The following is a 13,553-nucleotide window of genomic DNA, read 5'->3' as shown; positions in this document are numbered from 1 at the left end:
ATACAATTCTGGTCAACCTGCTATAGAAAGGATGTTGTTAAATTAGAAAGGATGCAGAAAAATTACACTGATGTTGCCAGGACTGGAAGTTTTGAGTTCTAAAGAGAGGCGAGGTAACCCTTTAGTTAAACCATCACTTGTCCATGTCTCTCCCACCTTTTCTCTCTCAGGGAGCAGTTCTGTGATACTCTGGAATCTGGCAACTTTCCTTTTTTAAATGTGATACAGTGTAATATTTTTGGTTTTGGTGTTCAGACATATTTGTATAAAACAGACAGTCATTGTAAAGGCCTGGATATCTTTTTATTGAAGAGAGGTGTCCGACTGATGACTGGATTCAGGACCTCTAGTTTGGGTCCTGATAGCTGCTGCTCTCCCATGGCAGTCAATGTTTTATATAATTTTAGGATTTAAGTCTAATTTATAAAATGTTTCCCATCATCATTGTCACCTAATTTTTCATTCCAACTGTCCCATATCCAGGTGGTGAGGAACATAGATGCAGGAAGGCTTAGTAAATGAGTGGAGGTTGAGCGTGCAGAGAGGACATAAATGTGTGTGCTGGGTGGGAGACTAGTAATGAGAAATTGGCACATATGCATGAACAGCAGCAGACTTTATTCAACATGTCTATATACAGAAAATGGTAACAGCGTACATATTATTTAAAGCCATAGATGCAGCACATGATCTGATTTCATTATAAGGATAACTTCCTTTATTCTGCAGGGGTGGGTTGGGAAAACAGGGAGGGGGAGGAATGTTTGTATAGTAGCTGATTATAATGTGTCTGGGTGTGGAGGCTGTGCAAGAATTTCAACCTTCTGTCATTATTGATTTGGCAATTTGGATGAAAATCTGAGGATCTATAAAATAATTTTGGAAAGTACTTCAAAAATACATTTCTCATTTATAAATTACTACATAATATGCCGATCTACAATATGCAAACTTTGATCATATGCAAATTACTTCTACTATTTGTTTTTTGGCTTTAGGGTAAAGAGGTTTTTGAAATCTACATGTTTGTCCATGGGACATGAGTATCACTTATGGCCAGCCTTTGTTGTTCATTCCTAACTTGCGTAGCAATGGTGAAAAATCTCCAAGAGGGGCACTTGCACGTGATAGTGTTCACATGTATGTGCTGCTCTTGTCTTTCTTGTTGGTAGTTGTCATAGGAGAAAGTGAGGACTGCAGATGCTGGAGTACCAGAGTTGAAAAATGTCATGCTGAAAAAACACAGCAGGCCAGGCAGCATCCGAGGAGCAGGAAAATCGACGTTTCGGGCATAAGAAGGGCTTATGCCCGAAACGTTGATTCTTCTGCTCCTCTGTAGTTGTCATAGGTTTGGAAGGTCTACTTAAGGAGCCTTGGTGAATTCCTGCAATATATCTTGTTGAAAGTACACACTTCTATTACTAATCATCAGTGGTGAATGCTTGTGGATGTAGGCAAATCAAGCAGGCTACCTTTTTCTTGGATAGTGTTTTGGTTCTTTGTTGGAGCTGCACTTATTCAGGCAAGTGAGGAATATTCCATCACACTCCTGATTTGTACCTTGTTGATGGTGGACATGCTTTGGAGAGTCAGGATTCCTTGCCTCTGACCTGTTGTAGCCGTAGTATTCGTAAGGTTAGTCCAATTTAGTTTCTTGATCGATGGTAACCCCCCAGGATGTTGATTAGTGGGGGAATTCAATGGTGGAAATGCCATTGAAAGTCAGGGGGTGATGTCTGGCTGGAGATGGTCCAGGTTGTTTTTAACATTAATTGCTTCAGTATCTGAGTGGTGGCGAATGATTCTGAACATTGTTCACTGATGATTGCACATCCTCGTTCCTGACAATAGGTGCAGGAGTAGGCCATTCTGCCCTTCGAGCCAGCACCACCATTCATTATGATCATCCTCAATCAGTATCCTGTTCCTGCCTTATCCCCATAACCCTTGATTCCACTATCCTTAAGAGCTCTATCCAACTCTTTCTTGAAAGTATCCAGAGACTTGGCCTCCACAGCCTTCTGGGGCAGAGCATTCCACACACTCGCCACTCTCTGGGTGAAGAAGTTTCTCCTCAACTCTGTTCTAAATGGCCTATCCCTTATTTTTAAACTGTGTCCTCTGGTTCGGGACTCACCCATCAGCGGAAACGTGCTTCCTGCCTCCAGAGTGTCCAATTCTTTTAATAATCTTATACGTCTCAATCAGATCTCCTCTCAGCCTTCTAAACTCAAGGGTATACAAGCCCAGTCGCTCCAATCTTTCAACATAAGATAGTCCCACCATTCCGGGAATTGACCTCATGAACCTGCGCTGCACTCCCTCAATAGCCAGAATGTCTTTCCTCAAATTTGGAGACCAAAACCGCACACAATATTCCAGGTGCGGTCTCACCAGAGCACTGTACAGCTGCAGAAGAACCTCTTTGCTTCTATACTCAAATCCTCTTGTTATGAAGGCCAGCATGCTATTAGCTTTCTTCAGGGAGGGAATTCCTGAAGAAGGGCCTGTGCCCGAAACGTCGAATCTCCTGTTCCCTGGATGCTGCCTGACCTGCTGTGCTGTTCCAGCAATAAAGTTTCAACTCAGGGAGGGAATAGCATTGATGAAGTAGCTGAAGATGGTTGAGCATAGGGTGCTACCCTGGGAGATATCTTGGAACTGAAATTACTGATCTCAAACAACCACAACCAGCAGAATGTTTTTTGTGCTGATTTCCATTAACTTTTGGTTTGCTAGAATGTCTTGATGCCACACGCAGTCAGTACTGCTTTCATGTCAAAAACAGTCACTCTCACTTCACCTCGGAATTCAGCTTTGTTTTCCCCTCCTGTTTGAACCAATGCTGTAATGAGGTCAGAAACTGTGTAGTCCTGGCAGAATCCAAACTAAGCCTCAGTGGGCACTTAATTGCGAAAACAGGTGCTGCTTGATAGTACTGTTGACTACCCTTTTCTTCATTTTACTGATGATCAAAAGGAGATTGATGGGTTGGTAATTGACTCTGTTGGATTCGTTCTGCTTTGTGCAAGTGAATTGTTCGTTCATTGGTTCTGCAAGCATGATGAGCTGAATGGCCTCAATTGTGCAGTAATAATTCTGTATTCTCAAATATGTGATGTTCACTCATTCAGAAATACTCGTGTAGCTTATCAGAAATAGTTTCTGAGAGAGTGGGAGGCCCTTGTGAATAAATTTGCTGGTGCCTGTTCGGTCGTTTGGTTTTGAATTTTGCATGTATTTACTAATTCATTTTCATTTTTCTCCATTTTAGTTCACTACGAATTACTGTCCTAATCTACTTATTTTTTGCCAGCTAAAAAACGATTTGCTGGTATCTACTGCATAATTAATTTAGGACAGCACACCTTCTTTATTTCATCAGTAATCTTTTGATATACTCCATTGCAACACAATTAGTTTGAGTTGGTTTTGACTTCCCACTTCTGATTATATGGTATCGCAAGATACTCCTAAAATGTTTTTAATTTCTCCTGTTATTTCTCATTATTACAAGGTAGTTCTTCTATAACTAGTTGGTTACGTTCTTGTGCAACCCCGCATTATTGAAAAATCACACTTTAGAAATAGCTTTTAAAGTGTTAGCAATGTAATCGCATTACAGCCAGCACACGTTTTAAAAGTTTGTTTTAAAAATGTCCCCGATTCGTCAATCGCTTTATAGTAAATTTGCATGAACAAAACATGTTGAAGCATAATGACCTGTAGTAGCAGCAGCTTTTTAACGTTTTGTTATGTTATTTGGAAACATTGAGATAAGCAAAACATTTGTTGAATATTTTTCTATTAAAATCTAATGAAAGATTGCCTAATTGTGAATGTTTTCATTGCTGGTTTAATTGTGGTTTGCTGGCATAATAAAAGCATAACCCAGGAAATAAACAGTAATTATGAAGTCTGCAAAACTCTTATTATTGAAATATGTTTGGTTACATTTACTAAATGATTGCAATGATAAGTTAAATAATCAAGAACATCAAATTTCATTTGTGTTCCAATAATGGCAGTCCTGTCCAAAGTATGCAAATGTAATTGTCTAATGTTAAAAATTGTAATTATATTGTTTGTTAGCATCTTCAATATCTTGACTCAATCCTATTCTTTAGATCCTTCGGTATATTGATAAATTGACAAATGAAATGAAAGAGGCTGGAAACCTGGAAGGAATCCTTTTAACAGGCCTAACCAAGGATGGGATTGACCTGATGGAGAGTTATGTAGATAGAACTGGTGATGTGCAGACAGCAAGTTTCTGCATGTTACAGGTAGGTCAAGCAAAATTTGTGGTAATGACTATATATTTTAGGTTTCTAACACTCTCATTAGACACTCTCTATGAAATTTTAGGAAAACAAACTTGAATAACTTGAATTGCTTACTCCCTAATACAAGGAAGTGAAAGCCAAGATATTGTTGAGTTGGGTGTGGTTCAGGATGCAGTTAAATATTTGGTCAATGGAGTTGAATATAAGGGGGATGAGTTAAATACCCCTTCTTCATCCTTTGCTTTGGAATACCAAGATGTAAAGGTGTATATATATTGATGGTTCTAAAATTCAAAGAATGTCTGCTTAAATAATACCTTTGCTATCTGAATACTTGATAATCTTTGTTGTTTCATATTATTATGAATCTACTCTTGTGAATTGACTAGTTTGTGTACAGTATGTACTAGCATGATTAAAGAAAGATCATAAGAAATAGCAGGAGTAGTCATTTGGTCCATTGAGCATGTTCTACCATTCATGGTTGATTTTGATTGTGGCAGTAACTCCATAATCCTTGAACAACAATCTATCTAACTCGATCTTGAAAATATTCAATAACCTCCTCCACTCCTTTCTGTAGAAGAGGATTTCCGAAACTAAAAATTCTGAGAACAAATTTCTCCCCATCTCCTCCTCCAATTAGAACTGTTTTAAAACATGGGATTTCACAGTTGAGGAGGAGATGGGGCAGAATTTCTTCTTGGAGATGTGTTAGTTTCAACAATCCTCTTACGGAGGAAATCTAGAACTGGAGATCAAGTTTAAAAACATGAGGTTTCACAGATTTCCTCATAAGAGGAAATATCCTCCCAGCTTCTATCCCACAAAGCTACCTTAGAATGTTACATTTCAATATGATCACCTCTTGTTCTTCCGAACTCCAATGAGTGAAGGGCTAGCCTGTTCCAACTTCTTCCTCCTAAATAAACTCTTTTATTCCCAGAAATCAGCCATCAAATGAGCCATCTCTAAACTACTTGCAATGCAGGTATACCCTTTAAGAAGAAATTCAAACCTATGCATAGTACGCAGTTGGAAGCTTCCTAATACCCAAGACGCCAACAGCAATATTTTGTTCCTTTTTATTCTACATCTGTCTTGCAATAATGGTCAACATTCTCTTTGCCCTCATAATTACTTGCTGTAGCTGGATACCAGCTTTTTGTGATTAATGTGCCAGGCTGAACATACCTCTAACTCTGAGTTCTATGGTCTCTGTTAAATAATTCTGATAAGTTCTGATTTTAATGTTCTTCCTGCCAAGCTGTCCACCTTGCATTTCTGCATATTATACTCCAACTGTCAATTTTTTGTCCACTCACTCAACCTATCCACACCTGCTTTTTGTATGATCCTCATAAGTTGCTTTCAACCCAAATTTGTATTATCAGCAAATTTGGTGACAATGCATTCTGCTCCTTCACCTAAGTTTATTGATATAGGTTGTAAGTAGTTGAGCCCCAGCATTGATCCCTGTGAATCTGCACTAGTTAGTTTTTTGACCTGAAAATAACCCACTTATTTCCCCTCTCTTTCCGAGTTAGCCAGTTGTTTATCAATGCTAATGTATTGCCGCAAGACCGTATTCTGTTATGTTGTGCAGTAACCATTTTGTGGTACATTATTGAATGCCTTTTTGAAATTAAAATGTACTGTATCTCCTGGTTCACCATTGTCCACGCTGCTGTTTTTATCCGCAAAATAATTCAAATAAATTTGTCAAACATGATTTTCCTTTCACAAAACCATGTTGTGATTCTATTTGCATTTGCTTTGAATAATTGACTCTTTTTTTGCCACATACAGATATTAAGCTAACCAATTAATTTTGGTTTAATTAAATTAAAATTAAGTTTACTTTCCTGCTTTATGTAACTAATGCATTCACTGTCTGTGCAGCTACTTCCTTTTAAGATCCTATGAAAACAAACTTGAATAACTTTAAAGCAGCACATCAGGCTCCTGATTTCCCTCTTAAGTATACTCCTACTGCCTTTATACTCTAAGGATTTGCTTGAAATATCCTGTGTATACCTGACATGTGCTTCCTTCTTTTTCTTAACCAAACCCTCAATTTCTTTCGTCATCCAACATTCTCTATATCTACCAGCCTTTCCTTTCACCCTAATAGAGATATACTGTCTCTGGATTCTCGTTATCTTATTTCTGAAGACATCCCATTTTCTACCCATCCCTTTACCTGCAAACATTTGCCCCCAATCAGCTTTTGAAAGTTCTTGCCCAATACCATCAAAATTGGCCTTTCTCCAATTTTGGAAGGTTGTTGTGAAACTTGAAAGGGTTCAGAAAAGATTTACAAGGATGTTGCCAGGGTTGGAGGATTTGAGCTATAAGGAGAGGCTGAACAGCTGGGGCTGTTTCCCTGAAGCATCGGAGGCTGAGGGTGACCTTTATAGAGGTTTATAAAATCATGAGGGGCATGGATAGGACATGGTCTTTTCCCTGGGGTGGATGAGTCCAGAACTAGAGGATATAGTTTTGGGGTGAGAGAGGAAAGATATGAAAGAGACTTAAGGGGCAACCTTTTCACGCAGAGGGTGGTGTCTGTGTGGAATGGGCTGCAGGAGGAAGTGGTGGAGGCTGGTACATCTGGATGGATATATGAATAGGAAGTGTTTGGAGGGTTACAGGCTGTGTTGGCAGATGGGACTAGATTGGGTTGGGATATCTTGTCGGTATGGACGATTTGGACCAAAGGGTTTGTTTCTATACTGTATATCTCTGTGACTCTGTAATTTTAGAGAGTAGTATTTTTAAAAATAATTATTTTTAACATCCTCAGGGCTTTCCAAGTGATGTTGTGAAAGATCCCAGAGTCCAATATTGGATAGAGAATTATAGAAACTTACTTGATGCTTGGAGGTTTTGGCATAAGAGAGCTGAATTTGACATCCATAGGAGCAAGTTGGACCCATTTTCTAAACCTCTTGCACAGGTAAAGTGTTTTATCAAGGCACACAAGTATAGTTGCCTTAATGATTTTTTTGTTCAGACTGACTTTGTTATTTAAATTGTGTAAACTCCATTTTTAAATTGGTTTCTGTTCCATTTTATGTTCTGAGAAGAGAATGTGTGACCGTGTATCAACTTGCTGTGTTATTCTCAAATGAAAACTAATTGAACACACAGGTATATCTTAACTTTTTCATTTAATTTCATAAATCACTAACTAATAGTCAGGGTAAGTGAGGGAAAATCTGTTGTAAATTGAGTTGTAATATTGCTCATTACTACTTTTGCCATTATGATCCTCACTCTGTATTCAAGAACTTCTCTTAGAAATCTTTCAAAACATTGTACCTCAAGAATAACAGAAGGCACATCTATACATCTATTTTTTTTTTTCTTGGTGTCATCCTATGTGATTGTGAGTGGTACCCATAAAGCTAAGGATAGAAATTAGGACCGATTAATATTGCCCTTAAATAGAGTGTTTCACTTTTGATGAATAAGTACTGGACTAGCCTTGTCTCTTAATATCATTATCTTATTTTGTCTCAAACAAAAACAAGAAACTGAATTGAATGATAATTTAGCTCAAGTTCCATAAATAATGGTTGTAAGTTGAGACCCAGAAAGGTGTTGAAACCCAGAATATTGCAATAGGCAGTCCCTGCCTACCGCCACATGCAATAGTGCATATAATGCATTTTATTTTGAAAGCTGATTGTTACATCTCATTGGGTGGCATGCTGGAAATCAAGGCCCACTATTCCTGGAACTGGCACAAAAGTTAAAGACTTTTAACAAGTGTGTACAATTCCCCAATTTACTAACAACCAAACATAAGATTACAGTTAGCAGATTCTGGCTTGCACAAAGTGCAGCCCAATTGTGGAATGATATCCAACTGTAGGTGTTATTGATTTGGGTCAGTCAGTCAGGGTTTATGAACTTTTTCCTGTTTTCTTGTTACCTCTGTGTATGGGTACTCATCAGCTGCTATCAATTTGAAATTCCAAGTTTCAGCTTCTCATTAGAAGATGTGCAAGAGTAGTGTAGGGAGGATGTTGCATAGTGTAATTCCAGCTTCCATGGTTCATGGCCAAGAAGAGAGTTGAAACAAAGTGGGAATTCAACCTGTTGCTTCTATGACTCCAGAACTTTTTCTTTAGCAAAGTTGGTAAAGAATATGGAGTTAACAGCAAATCAGCCTGACCTAATTGAATGGCAGAATAGGGTTGAAAGGCTGAATGGGCTACTCCTGTTTCACTAATAGTGATGGTTATCAGAAATATATTTGCCATGAACATTTGGAGTGTTTTTCATAGTACAGTGTTAAGCAATATGGCCATGGAAATGTCTAAGCTGTGTTTCCTGACCTTGAGTCAGTTACTGTCCCAACTGCTATTAAATCACTGTGGGATGACGACCAAGTTGTTGTCAGGTGAATCCCTGATTTTAGGCAAACCCTGCAAGCAAAGTTTTTTTTGGCATGTCTGTACAAGAATACTGTTTGACATCAGCACCAGAGATTGCCAGGATAGCATTCAGCAACTTTCCTCAGTACAGTTCGGCGCTTCTTTTGCTCTTTTGGCACTGGTTTGTAAAGTAATCAGATGGTACAGAAAAGCTACAATGCTAGTGTATCTCTGCAGACTTGCTTCTGTGGGACAGGTTGGCTGATCAACCTGGCTATTTTCTAACCACACTCTGGGTGTATCTACACCACATGGACTAGAGTGGTTCAAGAAGGTGGCTCCTTATTACCTTATCGAGGGCAGTGGGGAATGGGCAGTAAATGCTGGCCTAAGTAGTGATCATATGAACAAATAAATAAGTTTAAAATAAAATCAACTTGGAGTGCACTGCAACAATTGATCGATCTTTCTTCTAAATCTTACAGTGACACAATTTTAGAGAAATGATTTGACTCAAAGAGGTCCATTCATGCTTCACCTTTTAATGCAAATATGATTTGTTGATCAGAAATCAGGCCATAAGCAAATTAAATTCGTAATCCAGCTAAATGACAGGCGAAACATCAACACCATCACCACTTTAAGAAACAGCATGGCTCGTCCTGAAGTATGTGAATGTGTTTCTAAAGTTATTGTGACGCACCATCCATGTCATAAAATGACTTCAGAACATGTGCTTGCCTTCAGTATGATGTTCTTCATTGGAAGAGCCCAAATTTTGATTAAAGATGCTGTACAATGAGAGACTTCTGTAATTTTGACATGTAGAACTGCAAAAAAGATAATTTCAGTTGTAATAAGATCACATTTTTTCGATATGGAATATTTAATTAATATGTTGAAAAAGACTTTTCGGAGATTTCACTGCAAATAGATTAGTTAGAATCCCTACAGTGTGGAAGCAGGCCATTCGGTGCAACACGCCCACACTGACTCTCTAAAGAGCATCCCACCCAAATCCATCCCTATCCTATCCCTGTATGTCCCATGGCTAACCCTCTGATATGGACTAGGCAACACTCCCTCAAAACATTTCAAGAAGTTAGTGCAGACCCTAACCTTTTCTTCTGGTTTTGTGCAGATGTTAATTTGATATTCCAGGAGTGATGCAGCTGGTCAAAAACCCTAGGTTTTAAACAAAACTGCATTTATTTGCAGAGTACCAAATGAAACACAAACAAGAGAACAGAATAAAGAATAATTAACATATTTGAAAACCCAACAGACTATCCAAACTTAACAATGCTGTTCAAAATTCCTGCAATAATCCAAATAAACACCCATTGACCAAAAAGGTAAAATCAAACCCAGGGTCTTATAGGAGAGAGAGATGGCAGAGAGATTCAACATGGAACACCTTCCATGTAATTGTTTCTTTGACCATCTTAACTGACCAGCAGCTCTAAACAGTCAGACTGCTAAAACCAAAACAAACCAGAGAAAAGCTGAGCTGGGTGAAGTGGCCACTCCCCTTTCATTGTGCAAGTGCTTTTTTAAACTTAAAAGCTTCTTCAAGTAGATAAACAGAAACAAAACAGAACCTCTGTCTCTATGACCCCTCTAGGGAGAAAAAAAAGCCAAGAATGATAGTGAGAAAGGCATTTGGTATGCTGTCCTTTATTGGACAGAGCATTGAGTATAGGAGTTGGAAAGTCTTGTTGCAGCTGTACAGGACATTGGTTAGGGCACTTTTTGGAATATTGCATGCAATCCTGGTCTCTGTCCTGTTGGAAGGATGTTGTGAAACTTAAAAGGATTCAGAAAAAAATTACAAGAATGTTGCCAGGGTTGGAGGATTTGAGCTATAGTAGACAAGATCTTTTCCCTGGGGTGGGGGAGTCTAGAACTAGAGGGCATAGGTTTATGGTGAGAGTGTTATTTTCTTTTTTTCTGGATGTTCTTACACACTTGACGCAATTGCAACATGCCAACTTTTGTGAACAACTAAAACTTTATGAAGCACAGTACAGTGTAAGCTTTGGAGAAACCTTGAACAGTCATGGTTGCGAAGCGTGTCCAGGGAAGCTGTCTGAACAAAGGAAACAGTCCTTCCTTTATCCAAAATCTTTACATCATAGTCAGTAGTGTTCACCAGACAAGTCCCCAGTTACTCCCTCACAGTCACATGCCACTGAAGACACAATGCAGCGACCACATCACCTCCAGAAACAGTGTAATGCAAACCATCCTTCAGTGGCTAGATCTGGTGTGAGTTGTATTTTTTTTAACTACCGGGAATAGTCAAATTTCAACTGTAATGTTCTTACTGATTTCTGAATAGGGGATTAAAATGTAAATGGCTTTTGAATGAATAGCAAGGAAATGACCTTGTAAATTTCCTACAATCTATTTAAGTCAGAGGCAAACCACCCTAGCCTAGGGCATCCAATTTCCTGCAGGTCAGCAGAGCAAATTAGCTCTTTAGTGTCACAAGAGGGGAAAAATTTAAAATGAACCTAAGGGGTAACTTTTCGTGCAGAGGGTGGTGCGAGTCTGGAATGAGCTGCCAGAGGAAGTGGTGGAGGCTGATACAATTACAACATTTTAAAAGGCATCTAAATGGGTATATGAATATGAAGAGTTTAGTGGGATATGGGCTAGGTGCTGTCAAATGGAACTAGATTAGATTAAGATATCTGGTCAGCATGGACGGGTTGGACTAAAGGGTCTGTTTCGGTGCTATAGATCTCTATGGCTATGGCAACCTAACCTTTTTCAATGTGCAGCATTGTCATATCCACATAACCCTGGACACTATGGGCAATTTAGCATGGCTAATCCATCTAACTTGCATATCTTTGGATTGTGGGAGGAAACCGGAGCACCTGGAGAATGTGCAAACTCCACGCAGACAGTTGCCTGAGGCTGGAGTTGAACCCAGATCCCCGGTGCTGAGTGGCTAACCACTGAGCCACCATGCTGCTGATTGTTTACTCTAGAAGCCACTTGTTTAGATGGGTATACATTTATGGCAAGCCAGATGCCAAATAAAGTAAATAAACACATGACAACACAACCATCTGTAAATAATTGGTTATTCTTCCCTGGGTGGATATGGTCTCTTTGTCATCCTGACTCTTGTCTTCATCTATCCCCCAGCAGCTTATATTGCTCTGCCTGCCTTCATTTCCTTCTTGTTAATGTACAATGTAAATGGATCTTAATATAATGAATAAATTATGTTTATTGAGTCACAGCGCCCTACAACATGGAGACAGGCCCTTTGGCCCAAACTGGTTGATGCTGACCAAAATGTCCATCAGTGCCAACCCCAATTTTCTGCACTTGGCCTGTAACCTTCTAAAACTTTCCTATCCACAGGTTTATAAAAATTTTAACTTTGTTAATTTTCCTCAAAAGACTGCAACATTTAAAATGTCGAATACCTGACTTGCTGTTTGTTCTTGATGGGAAGTGAGAAATACTTTGTGTTGGCTTACATTTTGTTAAGTTTCTTATCTCTGGTTACAAAAGGATCTTGATCAGTTGGGCCAATGGGCTGAGGTGTGGCAAAGAGACATTAATTTGGATAAATGTGAGGTATTGCATTTTGTAAAATGAACAACCGCAAGACTGATACAATTAATAGTAGTAGAGCCCTGGGTGGTGGTGTTGAGCAGAGACGTTTTCACACGGAGGGTGGTTCATATATAGAATGAACTACCAGGGGAAGTGGTGGGTGCAATTACAGTTGCAACATTTAAAAGACATTTGGACAGGTACGTGAATATGAAAAGTTTAGAGGTCAAGCACAGGCAAGTGGGACTAGTTTGTTTGGGAAATTTTGTCGGCACAGACGAGTTGGACCAAATGGTCAGTTTTTGTGCTGTACGACTTTATGGCTACAAAATCAGCTATTTCAATGATATGATATGTTTGACAATTTTTGTTCTCCGTTGTGTGGTATAATATGTGTTCCAGGTGTTTGTGAGCTGCAACTTCTGTGGAAAGTCAATATCATATAGTTGTTCTGCCATGCCACACCAAGGACGAAGTTTCAGTCAATATGGTGTTAGTGGTTCTCCGACGAAATCAAAAGTCACAAGTTGTCCAGGATGTCGTAAACCTCTTCCCCGTTGTGCACTTTGTCTTATAAATATGGGAACTCCGGTTTCAAGTTGTCTAGGTAAGCATTGATGCTAGATATTGTTATGAAGACCTGGGTGTACTGTACCTTTAAGAAAGTTAAAAGCTAGCAGAACTACCTGACAGCACCAAGTGTTCTCAACAAGATACAATGTAGCATGTAGTCCAGCAATTAGTGTAGCTGGATGCCTGGAGACAAAAACAGATTCAAATCAGGCCAATCAGTTTAAATTATACTCCCCCAAAAATACCAAATTTTGATCAAGTTTGAATTTAGTATATTGACAATCTTAGAAGTGAATGGCATAATCTGATGCTTTGGGGAAAGTTGAACAGTGGAAGGAGAACTGCCACCAGACCAACAGATGTAGACTGCTAGTCAGAACTGTGAGAGGTACCTGTCTAGAGAAGGAGTCTGCACAGAGAAAGACATCAACACCGACCTGGAGAGCAAATCTGCAAAGGAAAGATTTGACAGCTGGCTGGTTTTGAAATTTAAATTTTTCAGTAAATCCTAGTCGGGGGCTTTATTGGACTAGTATTATAGAAGGGAAGATAAAAGATAGGTTAGAGGAAAGTGATGTAAATAGTTGTTTGTTAGTTATTCTCTGTTCTACTAAAAGAAATAAAGTTAATTTTTACTTTAAATAGTTCTTGGTCTCTCATATTTTCACAGATTACCACACTGGTTAAATCTTTTCTGTCTAAATTAAGCAAGAAGGTTTACCCTGTGTCA

General features: G+C 38.9%; 1 protein-coding gene across 2 annotated transcripts in view; it reads left to right on the top strand.

Annotated features, from left to right (window-relative positions):
- Window positions 1–13,553, top strand: part of mios (missing oocyte, meiosis regulator, homolog (Drosophila)) — a 56,731-nt gene that overhangs the window by 27,626 nt on the left and 15,552 nt on the right. The window contains exons 7-10 of one of the 2 annotated variants that reach the window (XM_043689880.2): window positions 4,128–4,286; window positions 7,093–7,245; window positions 7,376–7,439; window positions 12,653–12,785. In XM_043689880.2, coding sequence (XP_043545815.1) covers window positions 4,128–4,286; window positions 7,093–7,245; window positions 7,376–7,420 — 357 coding nt within the window. In that variant the 3' untranslated portion in view covers window positions 7,421–7,439; window positions 12,653–12,785. Of the gene's footprint in view, window positions 1–4,127; window positions 4,287–7,092; window positions 7,246–7,375; window positions 7,440–12,652; window positions 12,858–13,553 lie in introns of those variants that run through there. The other variant, XM_043689878.2, reaches the window with a different exon arrangement.

This window comes from Chiloscyllium plagiosum, unplaced genomic scaffold (assembly GCF_037043375.1).
Source record: "Chiloscyllium plagiosum isolate Xiang-an unplaced genomic scaffold, Cpla_swu_hap1 HiC_scaffold_5, whole genome shotgun sequence".
Taxonomy (NCBI): domain Eukaryota; kingdom Metazoa; phylum Chordata; class Chondrichthyes; order Orectolobiformes; family Hemiscylliidae; genus Chiloscyllium; species Chiloscyllium plagiosum.
Note: the sequence above shows the minus strand (reverse complement) of the source record. Positions and strands in the feature narration are given on the sequence as shown.